General features: G+C 34.8%; 1 protein-coding gene across 1 annotated transcript in view; it reads right to left on the bottom strand.

The window, feature by feature from the left end:
• Picalm (phosphatidylinositol binding clathrin assembly protein) overlaps window positions 1–18,425 on the bottom strand; it is a gene marked incomplete in the record, with an annotated part of 99,350 nt that overhangs the window by 64,035 nt on the left and 16,890 nt on the right. Inside the window, 2 exon segments of the mRNA XM_005379748.2 lie at window positions 106–181; window positions 4,207–4,349. Coding sequence (XP_005379805.1) covers window positions 106–181; window positions 4,207–4,349 — 219 coding nt within the window.

Below are 18,425 nucleotides of genomic sequence, written 5' to 3'. Positions count from 1 at the left end.
CATCCAACAACCTGCACTAAAACGTGAAGTTTAAAAGAGTACAATTCTGCAGTAATCATCTGGGGTTATTCGTTTGATTTCCTATAATGAGTAAGCTGTCCTTACCTTGTAATCCACTTTTATCCAAAAAATTGCTTAAGTTAAACAATGTGTTTCTTGAAGCCAAATACTGAATAAAACGCTGGAGAAAAAAAATACATCAAATTAAAGTATTACCGTCTCATGAATTCTAACTTGAAAATTAGTAGGCACACTACACTGTCGTTAGTTTAAATTTCTCATTTCTATTGTCTACTAAACCTAAAAACATAACACATTTTTTTACTAGTATATAGGAATTAAAGCCTAATGCCCGAAGTTATTAAAAGTATTAAAGTTAAAATAATAAAGTAGGCAGTTTTAAACTAGAGCTAGTAATTTTGCTTTTACTACACAGCAGTGGGGGTGAACCTATCTATGGCATGTGTCCTGCAGGAAAGTGCTAAATGGTTCACCATAACTGCTATAGAGTATTAGTACTACAGCCAATCATATGCAGATCTCATCTGTATTGTTGTTTGGTTTGTTTGTTGTTTGTTTGTTTGACACACGGTCTTGCTATGTTGGCCAGGCTTTTTCAAACTCCTAGGCTCAAAGGTTTCTCCTACCTTAGCTTCTCAACTAGGTGGTACTACAGACATATGCTACTATCCTTGGCTAGCATCTATAAACAGCTACCTGATGTGCCAAATTTTTATGACTTTTTAAAAAACTAATCATACCAGAGAACTATATTATAAAGACACTCTTACTGCCTAGATTAAACACAATTAACTATTCACTTTAAATCCTGTTATAGAATTAAAATACTGTCTCATTATACATGCCACTGAATAGACCCTTCAATCTCACTCCCCTTCCTCCCTCTTCAGAATTATTTTTCTGGTTTCCATACATTTTTTCACAATTTTATCACATGTGTAAATATTTGTAAGTCGTTTTGTTTTGTAGTTTAAATATATTATACTTATTCTTTTGCAATGTATTTTTAAATTCAATTTTTCCCCAAGCATTATCCACTTAGTATATGTAGATCTAGTTCATTCATTTTAAATGTTCTAGTATTCTAGTGAATAAATAATTATGTTTCCATTTCTTTCTTTAGGGATTTTAAAATTGTTTTCAGTTTTTATGATTACTAACAATGCTGCGATGACATTGTTTAACTTGGTCTTCATGTACAAATACTGAAGTGTTTCTCAGTATATATATAATTAAGGCTGAACTAGGTCAGTATGCATGTACAAGTTCATCTTTTCAAAATACTGTCAAAATGCTCTCCAAAGTCCTCACTATAGTACATTTCCTTAACTTTCCTTTATATTTAACCTCTGAAATAGTTTAATAAGTGCCTTTCAAATTCATTTCACCTTAAGACTCCCTTTCTTTTTTCTTTTTAATACATTCAGAGGTTTACTATCAACTAACATGTATACCACCATGACTCAGATATTATTCACCGAAGGCCACCTCAAATTCACAAAACCAGGATTTTGAAGAACAACTTGTACACTGAAAACTCATGTTTCATCATTATCCTAAAACAAGCTCTCTCCAAAAAAGCATTAAAATATCCTGAGGCACTCTCAGTATGATTTTCTTGTACACTGATAATACTCTTCCTAAGCTCTGTGTTCTAGAAATAAACATGTTGTACTCTATCTGGCCATTTCATCCATGTCTTTAGGGATACGGGATATAACTTTTCTTAATCCCTTCTATATTTATTACAGTATTTAGTTGCAAAGATGTGGTTTTAATCAAGTTTTGATTATGTTTCTAACAACATCCCAGTGATGCTCAAAATGATACAGTATTAAACACCATGCCACCAATCTGGTGAACGGTTCACAGGTTCTCATTTTACATTATACAAGATAATTTGGAATGTATCATCATAGGATAGCAAAATATTTTTTTCTTCCCATAGTTTTTCTTTCACATTTATAGGAAGAGAAAGTTAAGAGGATTAAGTTTAAAAACTTGCAAAAATGAAAAAAAAAAATGCATGCACACAGCAAGACACAAATAAGACTTGGCATGATCTTCCTGCCTCCAAATGGCAAAATACTGATAAATGTTGAAGCTAGGTAACAGGTACACAGGCATTTACTTCACTATTCTATAGGGTATGTTTGAAATTTTTCATAATAAAATGAAACAGATACACAGGCATTTACTTGAGGTACACAGGCATTAACTTCACTATTCTATAGGATATGCTTGAAATTTTTCATAATAAAATATTTAATGCTCTATACTTCCCTTTCTGAAATTTCATCTACAAATTTTTCTGCATTTTCATTTATTAATCATCTACAATTTATGCTGTAATAGGTGCCTTGGTCAGTAGCTCACATTAAGGTATGATCATAATATTGATGAGAAACCTAGTGCTCACAGAAGTATCTTGTCCAAGTCATCCAGTTCGTAAAGGGAAAATGGGATAAAGGTAGTCCATTCAGCCTTAACTTTTTGAGATTTTCTCCGTGGCCATGTTTCTTAACCTTAGCACATTACCAATGCTTATCATAGAAAGAAAATTCTTTATTGTTGAGAACTGCATTCTAAGATGTTTAGGTTGGACCCTACCTATTAGATACTAGTATCCTACCCAGTTGTGACAATATATTGTCTAAAGGAAGAAAAAACTACTTTTCTTCATACAGTTTAAGAATTACTGTTGTATGGTCTTCTCATCCCCACAGCATAGCTGAGACCCTATGCATGCCCTTCCACAAGCTAATCACATCTGCTAAGGAGAAAATTTAAAAGAGTTGTATAAGTTAGTATAAAAATAAGCATAGCGAGGGACATACCTTAGCTTAAGGCAAACTATACATGAAGTTATCTCAAAAAAAAAACACAAAGAAATGTTCTACCTAAGTAGGTCAACTATATGGAATGGCAGTCAACTATGTTTTGCTTTATCAACAGTTTGTCTCCAGTACCATCACCTTATTCATAACTTCTGAAAGCTAGTACTAAATATTTCTAATCTAGCATTGTAGTTAGTTATATTTGTGGATTTTTTTCTTTTTAAAGAATAAACTGTCCCCCCCACAAAGAAAAATACATACAAGCCTGAAATTCTTCAGAATAAATGATCACAATCCTAAGTAAATACACTTTTTGTAACAGTAGAAACTATCATCCTAGTTAAGAGACCAACTGTTTTGAGTTACATTTCAGCTACTGGAGTCCAGCTTTTCTACTGGCTCAAAATTGGTTAAATTGGTATAATGAATTGAAAAGCTACTGAATAACATATGCCCTGAAAATAGTGATGTCTGTTGATTTAGTAATCACATTTCAGGGAACACTCCTGTAAATTATTTTAATAATTAAAAGCTACTAATAAAATCATTCTATGTGGTATTACAATATTGAAGAATTATAAAACAATTTTCAACACATAATTAAGAAAATTATGAAACATAAAATTATGTAAAGCTAAAGCTCAAAGTAACAAAGTAAAGGGATGGATGTCAGAAAAGTCTATACTTGGTAATCTAACACCAACAACTAACATCCCTGGTTTCTATGACAGGATTACATTTTCCTAAGGCACATACCAACATGGATTTAGCTAGTCTAGGTTAAGAACCAAAAAATTAGCCTGTATACTATCAAGGAAAATAAGACGGTTCTCTTCAAACAGAAAACAGTAAAAACTTAGTTTATGTCTTATTTTCTACACTTTTGAACAACGAAGACTTTAGACACACCTCTGATAAAGAAGGCATTCTTCAGTCTCTCTCAGCAAAATGCCATCTTAATTTTAACCTCATAAACTTGAACTAGGTGAAGTATTTCCACAGACAACCATATGAGATCAGACAGAAATCTGCGCTACAATTAAAAAACAGGTGATATAGACAAAAATATGCAGTCTATAACTGAAGACAGCAAAGATCAGTGCTGTTTTTGAAAACCACTTCTTGAAATTATCTTTGTTTTTTTATCTCATTATTGAAAGTTTCTTTTTCTAGTTTACAGGCCATCTTTCCTCAAATGGCAGGACCTACAAGTATATTTCTAGCTAAGCGCCTTGCTCTTTTTATCTACATTATTCATTTGCTGAAATTGGTGTTCAAGTTTCATTGAGAAAAGCAAGTTAAATCATCAGTCACCATTCCAGTACTTCTGTTAATCAAAAATTCTTACCTCATTTCCATACACCATCAAATGATGAGTTGTAATGAGAGATTTGAAGACCACCACCCAACTACTGTTAGTAGTTCTTTCAAATAAACTGTCCGCCAACTGCGGGATGTTCACATTCATCTCATTCGTGCACTGAATTAAGTCTGTAACAAAAAATTTTAAGATTAGTTTACTCTCTGGTTTTAATTTATTGTTAAAGCCAATTCTGCATACTAACAAGACAAATCTAAAGAAGTGGAGCAACAACAGTTTGGAGAATTTGTTAAAAATCTTTAGGACAGCAATTGAACATATCAATAAGTAAGCACTAATTAGGACTCATAAATGATCAATAATACCAGAAAGTAAGTCAAACTCCCTTATGGTGCAGTGTGCCTTCAAGTGCTTTATTCACCTCAAAAGGAAGTGCTTCAAAGCTTCAAGGAACATTTAATTCTCTTACTACTCAGGGATCTGAAGAGTTACAATACTGGTATTATTCATTCTTTTAAAATTAAATTATATTTAAAATTCTTTTAAAAATACTTTTGAAGACATCATTCATATAGAAGCATGAGCAAGCTAAAGGTCAACTACCTTTACTAATGCTTGCCCTAGACTGCTGTGTTTGCACTATCAGATAAAAGCAGAGATTTGGTCTATGATTGGGTTAGAATCTGACTGCTTAGATTAAATATTTCTCAGTCTTTTCAGCTTGGCTGAGCAGGCTTAGGTATCAGTCAATATTAACTAGCTAATGCTAATAAAACGGAAAATTGGGGTTTCTTACTATATGAACTTCCAAATCAGAAATATCTCAGAAACTATTATTATTACTTTGATGTTAAAACAACAGAACTTCTAATTTTGTATTTCAAAATCAAAAGCATTACACTATAAAGTAGTACAATTCTGTTTCAATGCCAAAACTAATTTTTAAAAGTTAATAGGCCTCACAGAGTATTTTATACAATCTGCTTAAATTATATCATTGGCACATTCAATGCAGGAAATACAAAATATAATCCAATTTAGAAAAATAATAGAGGGAAAGCCCAGGAAATTAACTGCCTTACTTTTAAAATACGTGTGAAATATATCTCAGATAACCAGCAAAGAGAAAAATATTTAAGTTATTCATGATTTAACAAATAATTTGCCCATTTTAAATTTTTAGTTCATAATGATTAACTATGAATTCAAATGAACTAACTTGACTTGAAATGACAATGTAACATTTTTTTGCTTACAATCCTCCAAACTATTTGTTTTAGTAGGACTAATTATACCAAGTAGCATTTGCTGAACAAACACATTTAGGTAAACAACTACCCTTTTTAAGCCAACAGGGCTTAAAAAACAAAGCACACAATAGTCAGAGTACCTACAGAACAGCAGAATGAAATAGTAAATTCAAGTTCAGTGTGCAGATTCAGCCTCTGAGAGTAAAAATTTGATTTCTGCTTTCTGAATCTTCATAGTACTTCATACTCATCCTCTGGTTCTGAATATACTGCACTTGCCTTATTTCATATATAACCTACTGAAGGTAAAGTCCTCTTGTTTTGCTCATGTTTTAATGTTTTAAAATTTCAGCATGGTAGTCAAAGTTCTGACTTGATTTGTTTTGTAATTATAAGAAGCTATATTTCTAGCTTCTCTCTTCCCCCCATTTTTAGCTTTACCTAGGTTTTTCTATATTCTTCCACAAAATATGATAAACATGGTATCGAGTAATTTTATTCCTCAGAATCTTGTCTTTGGTTTACAAAATTAAACTTGTTATAAAATTTGTCACAATACTGCCCACAGGAGCTCCTGCCTCTATTCATGCATCCCTCAGATCCGGTCAGTAACCACAAGTTTCTGCTTCCACCTGCTAACCTGTCCAAAAACCTACTTTCTTCTCTTCATTCCATCATAAATGCCAAAGTCAAAATTTAGATCCTATTTATTTAACTAGGGAATAGGTGTGACCTATCCCAGAGGCATTAGGAAATTTGGGAGGGGGAATTAGCACAGTCTGATGGGTTTTATTAGCATTAGTAGCAATGAAGGAGGTCAATTATTCTGCAATCCACAACCATTACTGCAGAATTAAGACTGCCCCCAACGGAAAACATTGATCTAATGGGCCTTCTCTCACTTCTGATTACATGATTTGGGGTCTCACCCATCCCACTTCGCCTATCAGTCTCAAAACTGGCCAGGGAACGATCAGTTTTGAGACTGACGGGCGAAGTGGGATGGGTGAGACCCCAAAGTGGAACATCTGCTTTCTTCACTTCAGACATTGTTAGAGGAACATATTAAGTGAGGGCATTTTGTTTGTATGGTAGGATTTGGTCCTTTCCATTTTCTGTTGGAAAAGTGCTTTTTCATTGTTATGGTAAGCGTGTTTTCTTCTTGCTCTTTAATATTAGACAATCTAATTATTTGAATCCTACATGCATGTGGTCCTTATTTTTTTGAGTATGGGATTTGTTAATGAAATATTCAAGAAAGTAGTGCACTTCTTAAGTTCTCAAGGTAATATAAGAAAATGTGTTTTGGAATCTTTTTGATTGGTACGGAAAATTGTTACTTAGTTTTGCTTTCTAAGAAATAGTTATCTTCTGGATTGAGTGTGGGACAGCAGTGCCTGTTGAGATTCCCTTGGTGTTTTTATGACTTGGTTGAGCAAGATGCTTTTGGTTAGTCATGTGGGCAAACATTTTCCTTCTGAGTTGTTGAGCTCCAACTTGCAAAGATTTTTAAGTTACTATTATAGTAGAAACATTGTACAGAAAAAAATTAATGCATAGAGAAAATGATTGGTTGAATTAAGGTAGATCTTTCTATCCAATATAAAGCAAACTTTAAACTAATTAAAAATAGTAAGAAAAATAGCAGAAACACGAAGGTGTTTTTGTATTAAAGGAAAATTTTCCAGCAAAGTACAAAACAGACCTGTTACCAGATACTTTGCTAACCTTATGACCATATTCCAAGTGCAGGCTGCTAGCCTCTACAGACCTCCCTAGACCGACTTCAGACAACTCAATTAGGATGCTCTGAGGTTTACTTCTACAGCATGTCAGGCAATCCAACTAGTGCCACGCACCAAAAAAAAGAGTTCTTAAATTCCCAGGAAAACAGGCATTGACTAGGCTATATCAAAACGGTGGCGATACCAAAGTCAGATTTTCTAGTACATGAGCATGGCTAAAAAACAGTATTAATATTTTTAGAAGTACAATATCTTATAATCATTTAGCCAAATGTGATTCTCTCTTTCAAAAAGGTCTTTCTGAAAAATAATCTTCCTGTTTCCTTTTCATTGTTATTTACTTTATTTGTTTGTTTATTTACTGGGGCTGGGAATCAAACCCACAGCCTCACACAGGCTGAACAAGCACTCTAAAACCGAGCTATGCTGGGCGTGGTGGTGCACACCTGTTACCCCAGCACTCAGGAGGATGAGGCAGGAGGATCGTTGTGAGCTAGAGACCAGCCTGGGCTACAAAGTGAGCTCAAGGCCAGCCTGAACTACATAGTGAGACTCTGCCTCAAAGAAGACAAAAATAAATAAATAAATAAATAAATAAATAAATAAAATAAAACTGAGTTATATCCGCAAGCCCCCAAATTAACCTATTTGCAATTGCCTTAACAAGACATATCCCAAACCCTAAAATAAAAATGAATTTTTTGTAACTGCCACAATCAATCTCAGTAACAGACTTAATTTCTTCATTTTGGAAAATTGGAGATACACTATATTTGGAAAGGAAATTAAGTAGTTAATCAAGTGTCACTTTCTGATGAAATCTGAAATTTTATCAGTAGGAGTACAAAAAAAAGAGGAAATATTCACTGAGAAATAGTAATGTTAAGATACAAAAACAGTTTCTGAGATTTTCACGCAAAGTATCAGAACATTTCTTCATATAGCAAAATTAGAAAATAGCCAAGTTGAAACCAGGTTTAAGTCAAAACAAATTACACACACTAAGGCACACTTATGCCAGTCTTAAGGACCAAGTGCCTGAGAAATGCAATAAACACTTTTATTTCTTACTCCACGAAGTATGGTACAAATTAAGATGTACTGCTCCTTTGTTATCTTTAAAGTCTGTGTAGTTCCCTATAAGAACACAGTACTATAATTTTATTTCCATTAGAATTAACTGAAGAACATCTTCTTCAGACTGATTTATACCTTGAGAAATAAATCTAAACAGCATGCTGATTAGATTTTAGGTAATAACTGGGTAACAGTTATGCTTAAAGATTGCCTATAAAATGCTCAATAGGAATGACAGGAACATAGAAAATTGGGAGACAGGAATAAAGAGGGCATTCAGAGTACTAGAAAGACAAGATGTCAAGATAGATTTCAAAAAACAGTGTAGAGCTAAGGGACATAAATGACAATTTACTGTAAATGGACATATCCAATACCGGAGAATGTTAATTCAATGGCAGTACCATCTCACTATGGAATACTATGAACCAAACAAATACAGCAAAATGTCCACCATATATTAATTTAAAAACTACAATAAAGAAAAAATACAGTTAAGATTTGATTTTTTAAATAACATATTTAAAATGAAATACTAAGATACTCATGCAGTGATACAAACAGAAAACTTCCCAAACTACTCAGCAAGTAAACAGCACACGAAGTTAGCCAAAACCAATTTTAAAAGGAACTATATTCTTATTTCTGTAATTTTATGAATCTCTGTATGCACCCCTCATGTCATACAATACATATCAGGTCTGTATTATAATTCATCCCAGACCCTTGGGAGCATATCATGATTCATGGCAGAAAGGACAAGCATGACACATTCCTTTATTTCCTCAAGAATATGAGGGAAAGGTGAGACAAGAAAACATGAGGTACATGCTATCAACAGCTGAGTATCTGGCAGACACTACTCCAGAAGTCTAGTAGTATTTTGAACACATGTTCAATTTCTCAACATGATAAATGAATCTCCAGCTGGGTGTGACACCGGTAATCCCAGCACTTGGAAGGCTGAGGCAGAAGGACTGTCATGTGAGTTTGAGGTCAACCTGGACTACAGAGCAAGAGCTCATCTCAAAAACCTGGAAAAAAAAAAAAAAAAAAGAATCTCCAGACCCCACAATGAATGTGTAAGGTAAAGTCCTATCTTACTAAGAAAACTGCAGCTATAGGGAAAAAGAAAATTGCCTTTTAGCACAACTAAATAAATCATTTTTGTCACTGTTTTCTGCAAAATGAATGGACTGACTCATGTAATAACTAAGAATGGTAAACCTCATTCTACAATTTGGTAGCTGTATGCTGCATTTACCCTGGTTATTAAGCAATAAGCTTTTCATTCATTAACTGATTGATCTTTTTAATCACGATGTTAAAAGACAGAACTTTCCTTCTTGAAAACCAATAGAACTGCTGTGAAGTCTTTAAATACTCATTATCTGGCTATGTTACACAAAGTTCTTTAAAAAAGAAAAAGAAAAACTAAAATTACCTCTATATTAGTCTCAAGAGCTTATGAGGGCCCCCTAAAAGAAATCAGGTTTTTTTTAAAGGAGTAAAAAATTTAACACAGATGCAGTTAGTATTCCTGAGAATATACCGCACAATTGCAAATATTAGGTACCTTCAGAACACTTTAAAAAGCAACAAAATATAAAGTTATTTTGCAGCTGTGGAGAATATATGTAATGACTGAAAGAAACAGCAGTACAAGAATGCATAGCATATGCCTAGGAAAAACTTCCTAAAATAAATGAGCAAATGCTGCATCTGAAAGAACTTGCATAGATGTTATACAACTAAAAGTGAAGTTCTAGATGACCAAAACATACTAGCCTATATTCATAGTAGAGTATGAGTCAAGTATTTTTGTGAGGTATATGAATAGGAGGGAAAAAAACTCTTTTAAAAATCATTATTTTATTATAATCTTTAATGTCCATTCTAACTAATGAATTTCAATATTCAGATTGTCTCATCTATATCCCTAGAATTTGTATATCTGAATAGGTAAAAATAAATAAAACCAATTTCAAAAGGAACTATATCCTTATTTCTGTAATTTTATGAAGTGAGAATCTGCTTTTTGGAGTTGCCTCATATCTGGATATACAACATACATGCCCACGCAAATGTGTATTCATTCCAAAATGGATTCAAAGAGACAAAGGATGGGCCACACACCTTCAATCTCTATTGTATTTATGTCATTCCTTTTGCTGGAAATGACCTGCATGCAATTTAAATCAACAACTGCTTGAATCACCTTGACAAATATGTAGATAAAAAAAGCTGAGAACTTAGAATTTACTTCCTACTAAAATCAAAAACTGCTTGACTCACTTACTGATATGAAATACCTACAGATACACCAAGGTGAGAACTTAGAATTTCTCTGTAACTAAAGTAAGCTCTTTAAAGATAAAGTTATGCAGTGTTTGCCTGGCAAGTGTGAGGTCTTGAGTTCAATTCCTGGTACTCAAAATAAATAAATAAATAAATGTAAAGATATTACAAATTTTTACAGCTATACAGGGGCTATAGTCTGTATGAATGGTTTTCCAAGGTAACACCAAGAAGATTTTTTTAGGAGGAAGCAAAATTTCTCTAACTCCAGCTTCATACTCCCTTAACTCAGCTCATTTCATCACAATTAGTGCACTTACTACACTTAATCACACTTTTCTGGCTTATGTACCAGTTTCTCCCATGAGTATGGGCTTACTGAGAACAGTATTATATCCTCCTCATTCTTCTACTGTTGGCATTAGCACAGGAGGACCAAACTATTAAACCAAATTAATTAATGATAGCTGAGGAATGTGGCTTGGTGGTAAAGCACTTGCCTGCCTCTCAAGCGCAACACTCAGGCTTCAATCCCCATTATCAGCAACATCATCATCATCATTGAAACGTAACACAGATGACGTACATGAAAGGAACAGCACTTAGTCGGAGCTTTGGTGCAGTGATAATCTGGAAGAACTGCAGCAGCAACTGAGAGAATACAACTGCTTTTTCCTATTCTTGTGTCGCCGCTAGGGTGAGACAGTAAAAAATGCCCTAAGAGAAAGCCTGTTTCAAGGACAGAACACAGGAAGAATATTTTAAAAATTTGGTGGAGAAAGGACTGACACCCTTTTTCAATGCAGCAGAAGAAAGAAGAACTGACAGGTAAACTAGAGAAGAATTCAGATGGAGTGAGGTACACAAAGCCAACCCCTGAACACGTTAGCATCTGGCTGAAACTAAGCCTATTAAGTCATAGATCACTACTGAGCCAAATATAATGATCTGTTCAAACGTCAATTTTAAACTGTAAAATAGTATTAATTAGTAGCACTGTTATGTAATTGTCTTTAAATTTTCATCAACAACACATCTTTTTCAAATGCCCAACCTCCTATCAAAATTATCACTTCTTCAATGATCTCTGCCCACTCATCTGTCACCGAAAAAAAAAACGTTTAAGTCATGGAAATGGTGCATAGTAAAACACTTGGGCATCCTCCAAAAAGTCACTGTCACTGCATTACATGTTCAAGTGAAATAGTCACCCCTTCCCATTAGGAACCTGTTGTAGTTTACAAGGTAAGCATAATAAGCCTGAGAACCTACAACTGATGAGCATATGTATGTTCTCTAAATTCCTACCACTAGATGGCAGGCAGAACAGGGAAAACAAAAGAGCCTGGCCAAAAAAAAAGAGGGTTAGTTCAGATTCATCTACAAACTTCCTAATTTTGAGATTCCATTCTAGTACTGTACTCCAAAGTGGTGATTTCCAAACCTAGACATCCTCCTCTCCTCCCAGTTTTCAAATCCGAGGGATGAGGAAGGCATACTACCTCAAACATTTATTACCTCTATGTTAGCTTTTAATTTAGCAGAAAATTCAAGATAACAAAAACTCATACACATCACTCAATCTAAGAATTTAAAATATTTATTTAAGCTGGAATAAAAAATCAGAATGAAAGCATGACAGTGCTCTACATTAATATATGTGTGATTATATACACACTGTATATATCCAGAGAAACTCAGGATATATTCCTTTTCTTCTTTAAAGAGCTCAAATTTCAGAATTATAATCTCACCTATAGGAAAGAAAACACATTAAGTATTACAAAATTCTAGAGCAAATTCTGTGTGCTAAAAATTTTTGTTTTATGTTCTAAAAATTTACTACAATTCAATAATCCTGCTAAAGGAGGTATTACCAAGACTCTCAAAAACAATCTAGTATTGGATCAAAAACACAAAATCTGACTTCTTAGGCAAAATGAAAAGTTGTTACTTCCACAACAGCTGTAAAGAGCAGTCTGAAGGGGGTATAAACAAAATGGAAATACTCCTTTAATTTCAACAAGAGTAGAAGAAAGGAAGCAAAGTTTAAAAGGCCCTGTAAGAGATGTCACAGGATTTGGGACTAAGTCTGAAGAGAGAATGTTACTAGTTGGTAATGATTAAGTGTCTTGGTTTTCCTACAACAGTTTTAGTTCACACCTATTGTCCCTAACCCATAAAAGCAGCCCAATCTGGACAAAAAATGTCACCTTATAAGTGGCCTGATAAAACGTTTACATGTAACTAAGGAATTAATATAGTACCATGATCTATTCCTGGTGCATGTATATTTTTCTGAGTTCTACCTTCTAGATCTTCCATAGCCTCCCCAAAATACAAACATGCTTCTACTCTCATCTACTTTGTCCTTTCATCCCGCCCCCATCAATGAGTAATATTTAACCTTCATCTCTGGTCCTATTTTTGCACCAGGAAAATCATCCAGTCTCCTAACTTCAAAGAAAACCTCTATGCAAATGATGTACCAATTTTTTCACAGAAAAATCACTAAGGTCTTCTAGGGAGTTGAAGATACTACATTTTTGCACAACTATGTCCATAAGTATATCACAATTAAAAAACAAGAACAGAGTCTCAACTATAACCAGAGTTCCATTTCTGTTTCAATCAACAAGACTCATTTTCTACTTTGTTAAAATAAATTCTCAAGAATACTCTGCCTCTATATTGTCCACAATGTGTGGTATAAATTTTTGTGGATTCCTAGTTGAAACAAAAAAGCCACTCATAAGATCCAGCTGTGAGTGTAACAGGCCAAAATTGCTCCCTATAGCCAGAGTAATATTATTCTCTAACAGCCAAGCTATGACTAAAAGGTAAACAGAACTCCAAAAAAATTTATGTCTTCACATAACTATTTATTCACTTATTTTGCTTTTTATTTTTGAGACAGGGTCTCACTATGTAGTACAGGATGGCCTTGAACTCACTATGCAGCCCATTCTAGCCTCAAACTTGCAGAGATCCTCATGCTTCAGCCTCCCAAGTCTTGGGATTACAGCAGTGTACCACCTCCCCTGGCTTTTCTTAACCATTTAAATTCTGCCGAGTCAGGGGTAATAAGGGACTGTAGTTAGCTTCTCCGCCAGTCTCCCTCACCCAGATAACACAAGTTCTGTTTCATGTCCTCAATGCAGTTAGAACAATGAGAATCTTTATGTTCCATCTCTTGAAGCTTTGTAACCCTCAGTAAAAATGAACAGAAATCCTATTTATTCTACAAATATTCACTGCATAGCACAATATGCCAATCCATGCCTCAAAGTTAGGGATATACAACAGTGGACAAACCACCTACTTTAGTGGAGTGGTTATCTTTTAGAAGATAATCAGTAAATAGATAAATATGGGGCTGGGGATATAGCTCAGCGGCAAAAGCGCCTGCCTGGCAAGCGCAAGGTCGTGAGTTCGGTTCCCAGTACCGGAGAAACACCCCCCCCCCCAAAAAAAGATAAATATATGCCAGATGGTAGTAACTGCTGAAGGCTACTTAGCCTTCAGGGGGCAGGGGAAGGGGGGTAATGCATTTGAAAGAGGTTGATATTTATACTTACATGATAATCAGGGAAGTAGTCCCAGACGAGGCTTTCAAAAATTATGGCAACAGCAGTAGTGTGTCACCAGTGGCCTGGAGGCCTACTGAACTGACCTCCAAGATCAACTACCACCTTCCACGTAGCAGAGAAGAATAGCGACATCTCACTCATTCTATGCCTCACATGTCTGCTTTACCCTTGCTGAACCAGACACATGAAAAAGGATCTTCTCTGACTGACTTTGCAAAGTCTCTAGCTTTATGCAGATGGTAAGCACACACAGTGGACATCTGAACTGCTCATTATACACTTCACATTGAAACGTTTGCCTTAAGTGAATGAAAATTAACACCAATCACTTATTACACTTGACTGGGTGCTGTATTTGTGGCAAGCAGGCATCAAGTTCACTAATTAGTCAAAGCCATTTCTTTAAAGAAAAATGTTTTTCAAACTGTGGGAACAGTCATGACAGCTGTAGATGAAAACAGTACACAGTAGATAATAACCTATCTACAGACTTTTCTTTAATAATGCTGTTTAAATAGAAAATGTGGGCATTTTAATATAGCATTTAAAATCACTATAAAATAAAGTAAAAGTATTTTCCTTCTACAGAAGTAATCACTAGCATTACTCTACAAGTGGGAATAATCACTACCACAAAAAATTCTATCTTTGCATATTTTATAACTACACAACTGTTCTTCTAAGACTCTATCTGACCCTAATTAACCTATTTGTCAGCATAAAAACTGATAATTTCTTCTCCTGACAAATACCTTTCTTAAAAAGTCATGAAATATCAAGATAAAAATCTCTTACGTGCTAAAATGAGAGTGAAGATGTTACTTTTTTAAACTTAGAAATTCCATGTAATTATACTTCAATAATATGAATTTAAAAGGAAACAAATCCATTTGAACCTAAAATTCCAAGCTTTGGTCACCAAAAGGAAAAAGAAAATGTATGTTTGTCTGGAAAAAACTACTTCAGGATATACATAAATAGAGAATTCAGTACATCTTATTTAAATTCCCAAACTGAAAACAAAGTGCTATTATTTGATTCATTCTATTTGAAAGCTATCAGCCTAATAACATACTACAGCAAAATGTAAGGATTTGGGATTAAAAAAAAATTTAAAGAGAAACAATAGATTACATTTACTTCTTCAATAGAAGTTAGAAATAATCACACTGAACTGTTTTGTTTGTTTTAAGACAGACACTTATTATGTAGTCCAGGCTGGCCTAGGGTAGCCTCAAACTCAGGATCCTCCTACCCCAGCCTCTAAGTACTGGGATTACAGGCATAAGCCACCATGCCAGGCTTGTACACTGTACTAGTATAGGAATTCTGAATTTATTTTTCCTAAATATAAGCTCTAAGTATCCCTCAATAAAAGGCATTTGACAAACTGACCTCTGCTGCTAAAAAATTGAGAAGCAATAAATTTTAAACTACATATATATTTATATATAATACTTTAGTGTATTTTTATTTAGTTCTGCTATGTACCAATCACAGTGACAAGTAAAAAGACCTTAAAAATAAAACGTTTATTCTTTCATGCAAGTAGTTAGAAGGCTAATGTCACATACAAACTTTCAAAAACCAAATACTATCTGTGGAAAGATACCTAAAGAATCCCTTGAATTTCTGAAAGAATGTTTTTTCTTGGCTTGGTAAGAAAGAGTAATATATCTTCAGTTATCCAGACAAGTAGCAAGGAAAATTTAACCTTTCTACCGTCATGCTACATACCAATCTTTCACCAACTTCCCTTTCTGCCATGATGTCAAAGGACCCACAAATAAATCTACACAATTAAAATGCTACCACTGTGACTACTACTTTTCAAGTTAATCCCTCTCTAAACTTGGCAAAGACTGGAAAGCATTAGCTTTTTATTTTACTGCTGTTATTAGACACCTTTTAGAATGAGATTGGCAGATGAGGAAAAGGGTGTCTATTTTAGCCCTATTTATGAGATAGTTTTTTGAAGTTCACTTCTTCCCATAGGAAATCTTGACTCACTGATCATCTGTCCTAAGTGTTATTCATTTCATATCTGCTTCAACAGCAAGGACAAGAATGATAATTTCACAGCACTGAAGCTCTGTCTCGCCACTCCTTTCACTCCATGCATGACCCTATTTCCATGTAAGAAGGCTATACTATACCAAGACTTGTGCCACATAAAAATGAGTAAAAAATCTAGAATTAAATTCCAGATTTAGTATTCACATTTCAAGCACGTTAGTCACGGAGTTTCAACTTCTCATTTAAGAAGCAGGTTTTCACAACATCCCTTGAGTAATATATAGCACTTAAGGTACTTTATAAGCTTTAAAGCACCATTACAAACATAGACTACTGTTATTTTTACTCCTCATCATATTTTACAGTTTTCCCTTGTTTTGAAAGATCAGTTTTCCTATCATATCAAATTCAATGATTCTGCAAACCCTCTAGAGCCCATTTTCTTTATTAGCTGCAAACTGATATTTATGCAGATGATTTCTGTTTACATTACAAAGTTCTTTCATATCCTTAGACTTCTGATTATCACAACAGTCTCAGACAAGAAGGGATACTGTTAAATCCACTGTAAAGATTTAAATCCATGTCTAACAGAAGTAGCATGAATTAGTGGTTGTGCTGGAAAGAGATTCTGCAATCTTTCCCCTAAAGAAACACACACATGTCCACAGTCACTCTCTCTGTATTCCAAGTGTGCGAGTCTCGTCTTCTCCACATACTCTGCTTGCTTTGCACAAATCTAACCCCAGCGCCTCTCACTGCCTTCAGTAACCACCTTTGTTTGGCTTAGTATAACTTGCACCTTGGCATCATCATCTTCACCCTGTTTACAGAAAACTAAAAGTTGACAAAATATAAGGAAGGCAGCATATCATTCACTGCAAGTTCACAAGGAACACGTTTTAAAATTTTGGGGCATTCTCTACCTCCAAATAATTTAGAAATGACAGTCCTTAATTTATTGCAAGTGTCATGGCTTGTGTCTGGGTGTCCCCCCAAAGCCACATGCAGTCATAGGGAGGGTTTTTAGAGTTCTGATTAACTGAATGTGAGTGCTACAGCTGCCCTGGGGCGGACAGTTTGCATATATAAGGGAAGAAGGCTTGTTGTTCCAGCCACTCCTCCACTTTGTTCTGGTTGCCTTTGCTGTTTTCTGACTCCATGAACGTTTGCCCTCTGCCATGTGCCACTTTGCCTTGGAGCCAGCCAAATATGGACTGAAACCTTGACAAACTGTAAGCTAAATAAACCTTTGCTTGCTTAATTCTAGGTGTCAGGTATTTTATCTCAGCAATGAGAGAAAAGTAACCAAGACAGCAAGTTTAGCTGGGTGTGATGGGGCACACTTGTAATCCCAGCATTCAGGAGGCTGAGGCAGGAGGATGATCACTGAAAGTTTGAGGCCAGCCTGGGTTACAAAGTGAAGTCAAGGGCAGCCTGAACTGTACAGAAAACCTTGCCTCAAAAAAAAAAAAGAAAAAGAAAAAGAAAAATTATAACCAAGTTTAAAGAAGCCAGGATTGTCACAGAACAAAGTCAACTCACCTCACCAGACATTAGGTAAACAAGCTTTATGTGATCTTTACATGAGACAAAAATACAAAACAGTTTTCCAGTCATCCTTTGTCCCAGAGATATATAAACAATCTCAATTCTTGACAACAGCAAAAAAAGTTTCAAAAGCTACAATGCATTCAAGGTTAGTCAACAGATTAAGAAAATATAACTCTTTTTGAAGAAAATCTAGGAAAAGAGGAAGTCTAGGTTAAATCTATGATCTCAAGGATAGAAAGGGGCTTAACCTTATCTCTTAAGAGGTCTGCAACTTGCTAATAGAAAAAACTGGTCCTCTCCCTGCACAGTACCTTTAGAAAATCAATCAAGTAATATCTCCCTCTGGGCTGCTCTATCAGCAGCTGTCTAACTTGGTTACCAGCCAGAACTCCATCACTAACTTTTAAATCAGAACTAACCTTCATCGCTCTCCAGCTGTGTTGTGCCGTGTTTCTAGGCTACAGAAACTACCTGGAGATAGTGCCTTGGGGTCCACTACAGGTCAACAACCCAAACAGTATCTTGCAAAACTATGAAGGTCAAAACTAAGTGAGGGACTATACAAAGTCTAAAACCTTGTACTGAATTAGTACCCAACACAAATTCCAAACCTGATTAACTAGTAGATAACTGTACTACAGACTCTGGCAAAGAAAAGCGAATGTTGATTACTGGTGTTTCTCATATACCTTTGGCTGATTCCCCACCATGATCTC

Source organism: Chinchilla lanigera, unplaced genomic scaffold (assembly GCF_000276665.1).
Source record: "Chinchilla lanigera isolate Chin_1 unplaced genomic scaffold, ChiLan1.0 scaffold00013, whole genome shotgun sequence".
Taxonomy (NCBI): Eukaryota; Metazoa; Chordata; class Mammalia; order Rodentia; family Chinchillidae; genus Chinchilla; species Chinchilla lanigera.
This window is presented reverse-complemented; position numbering and strand designations above follow the sequence as displayed.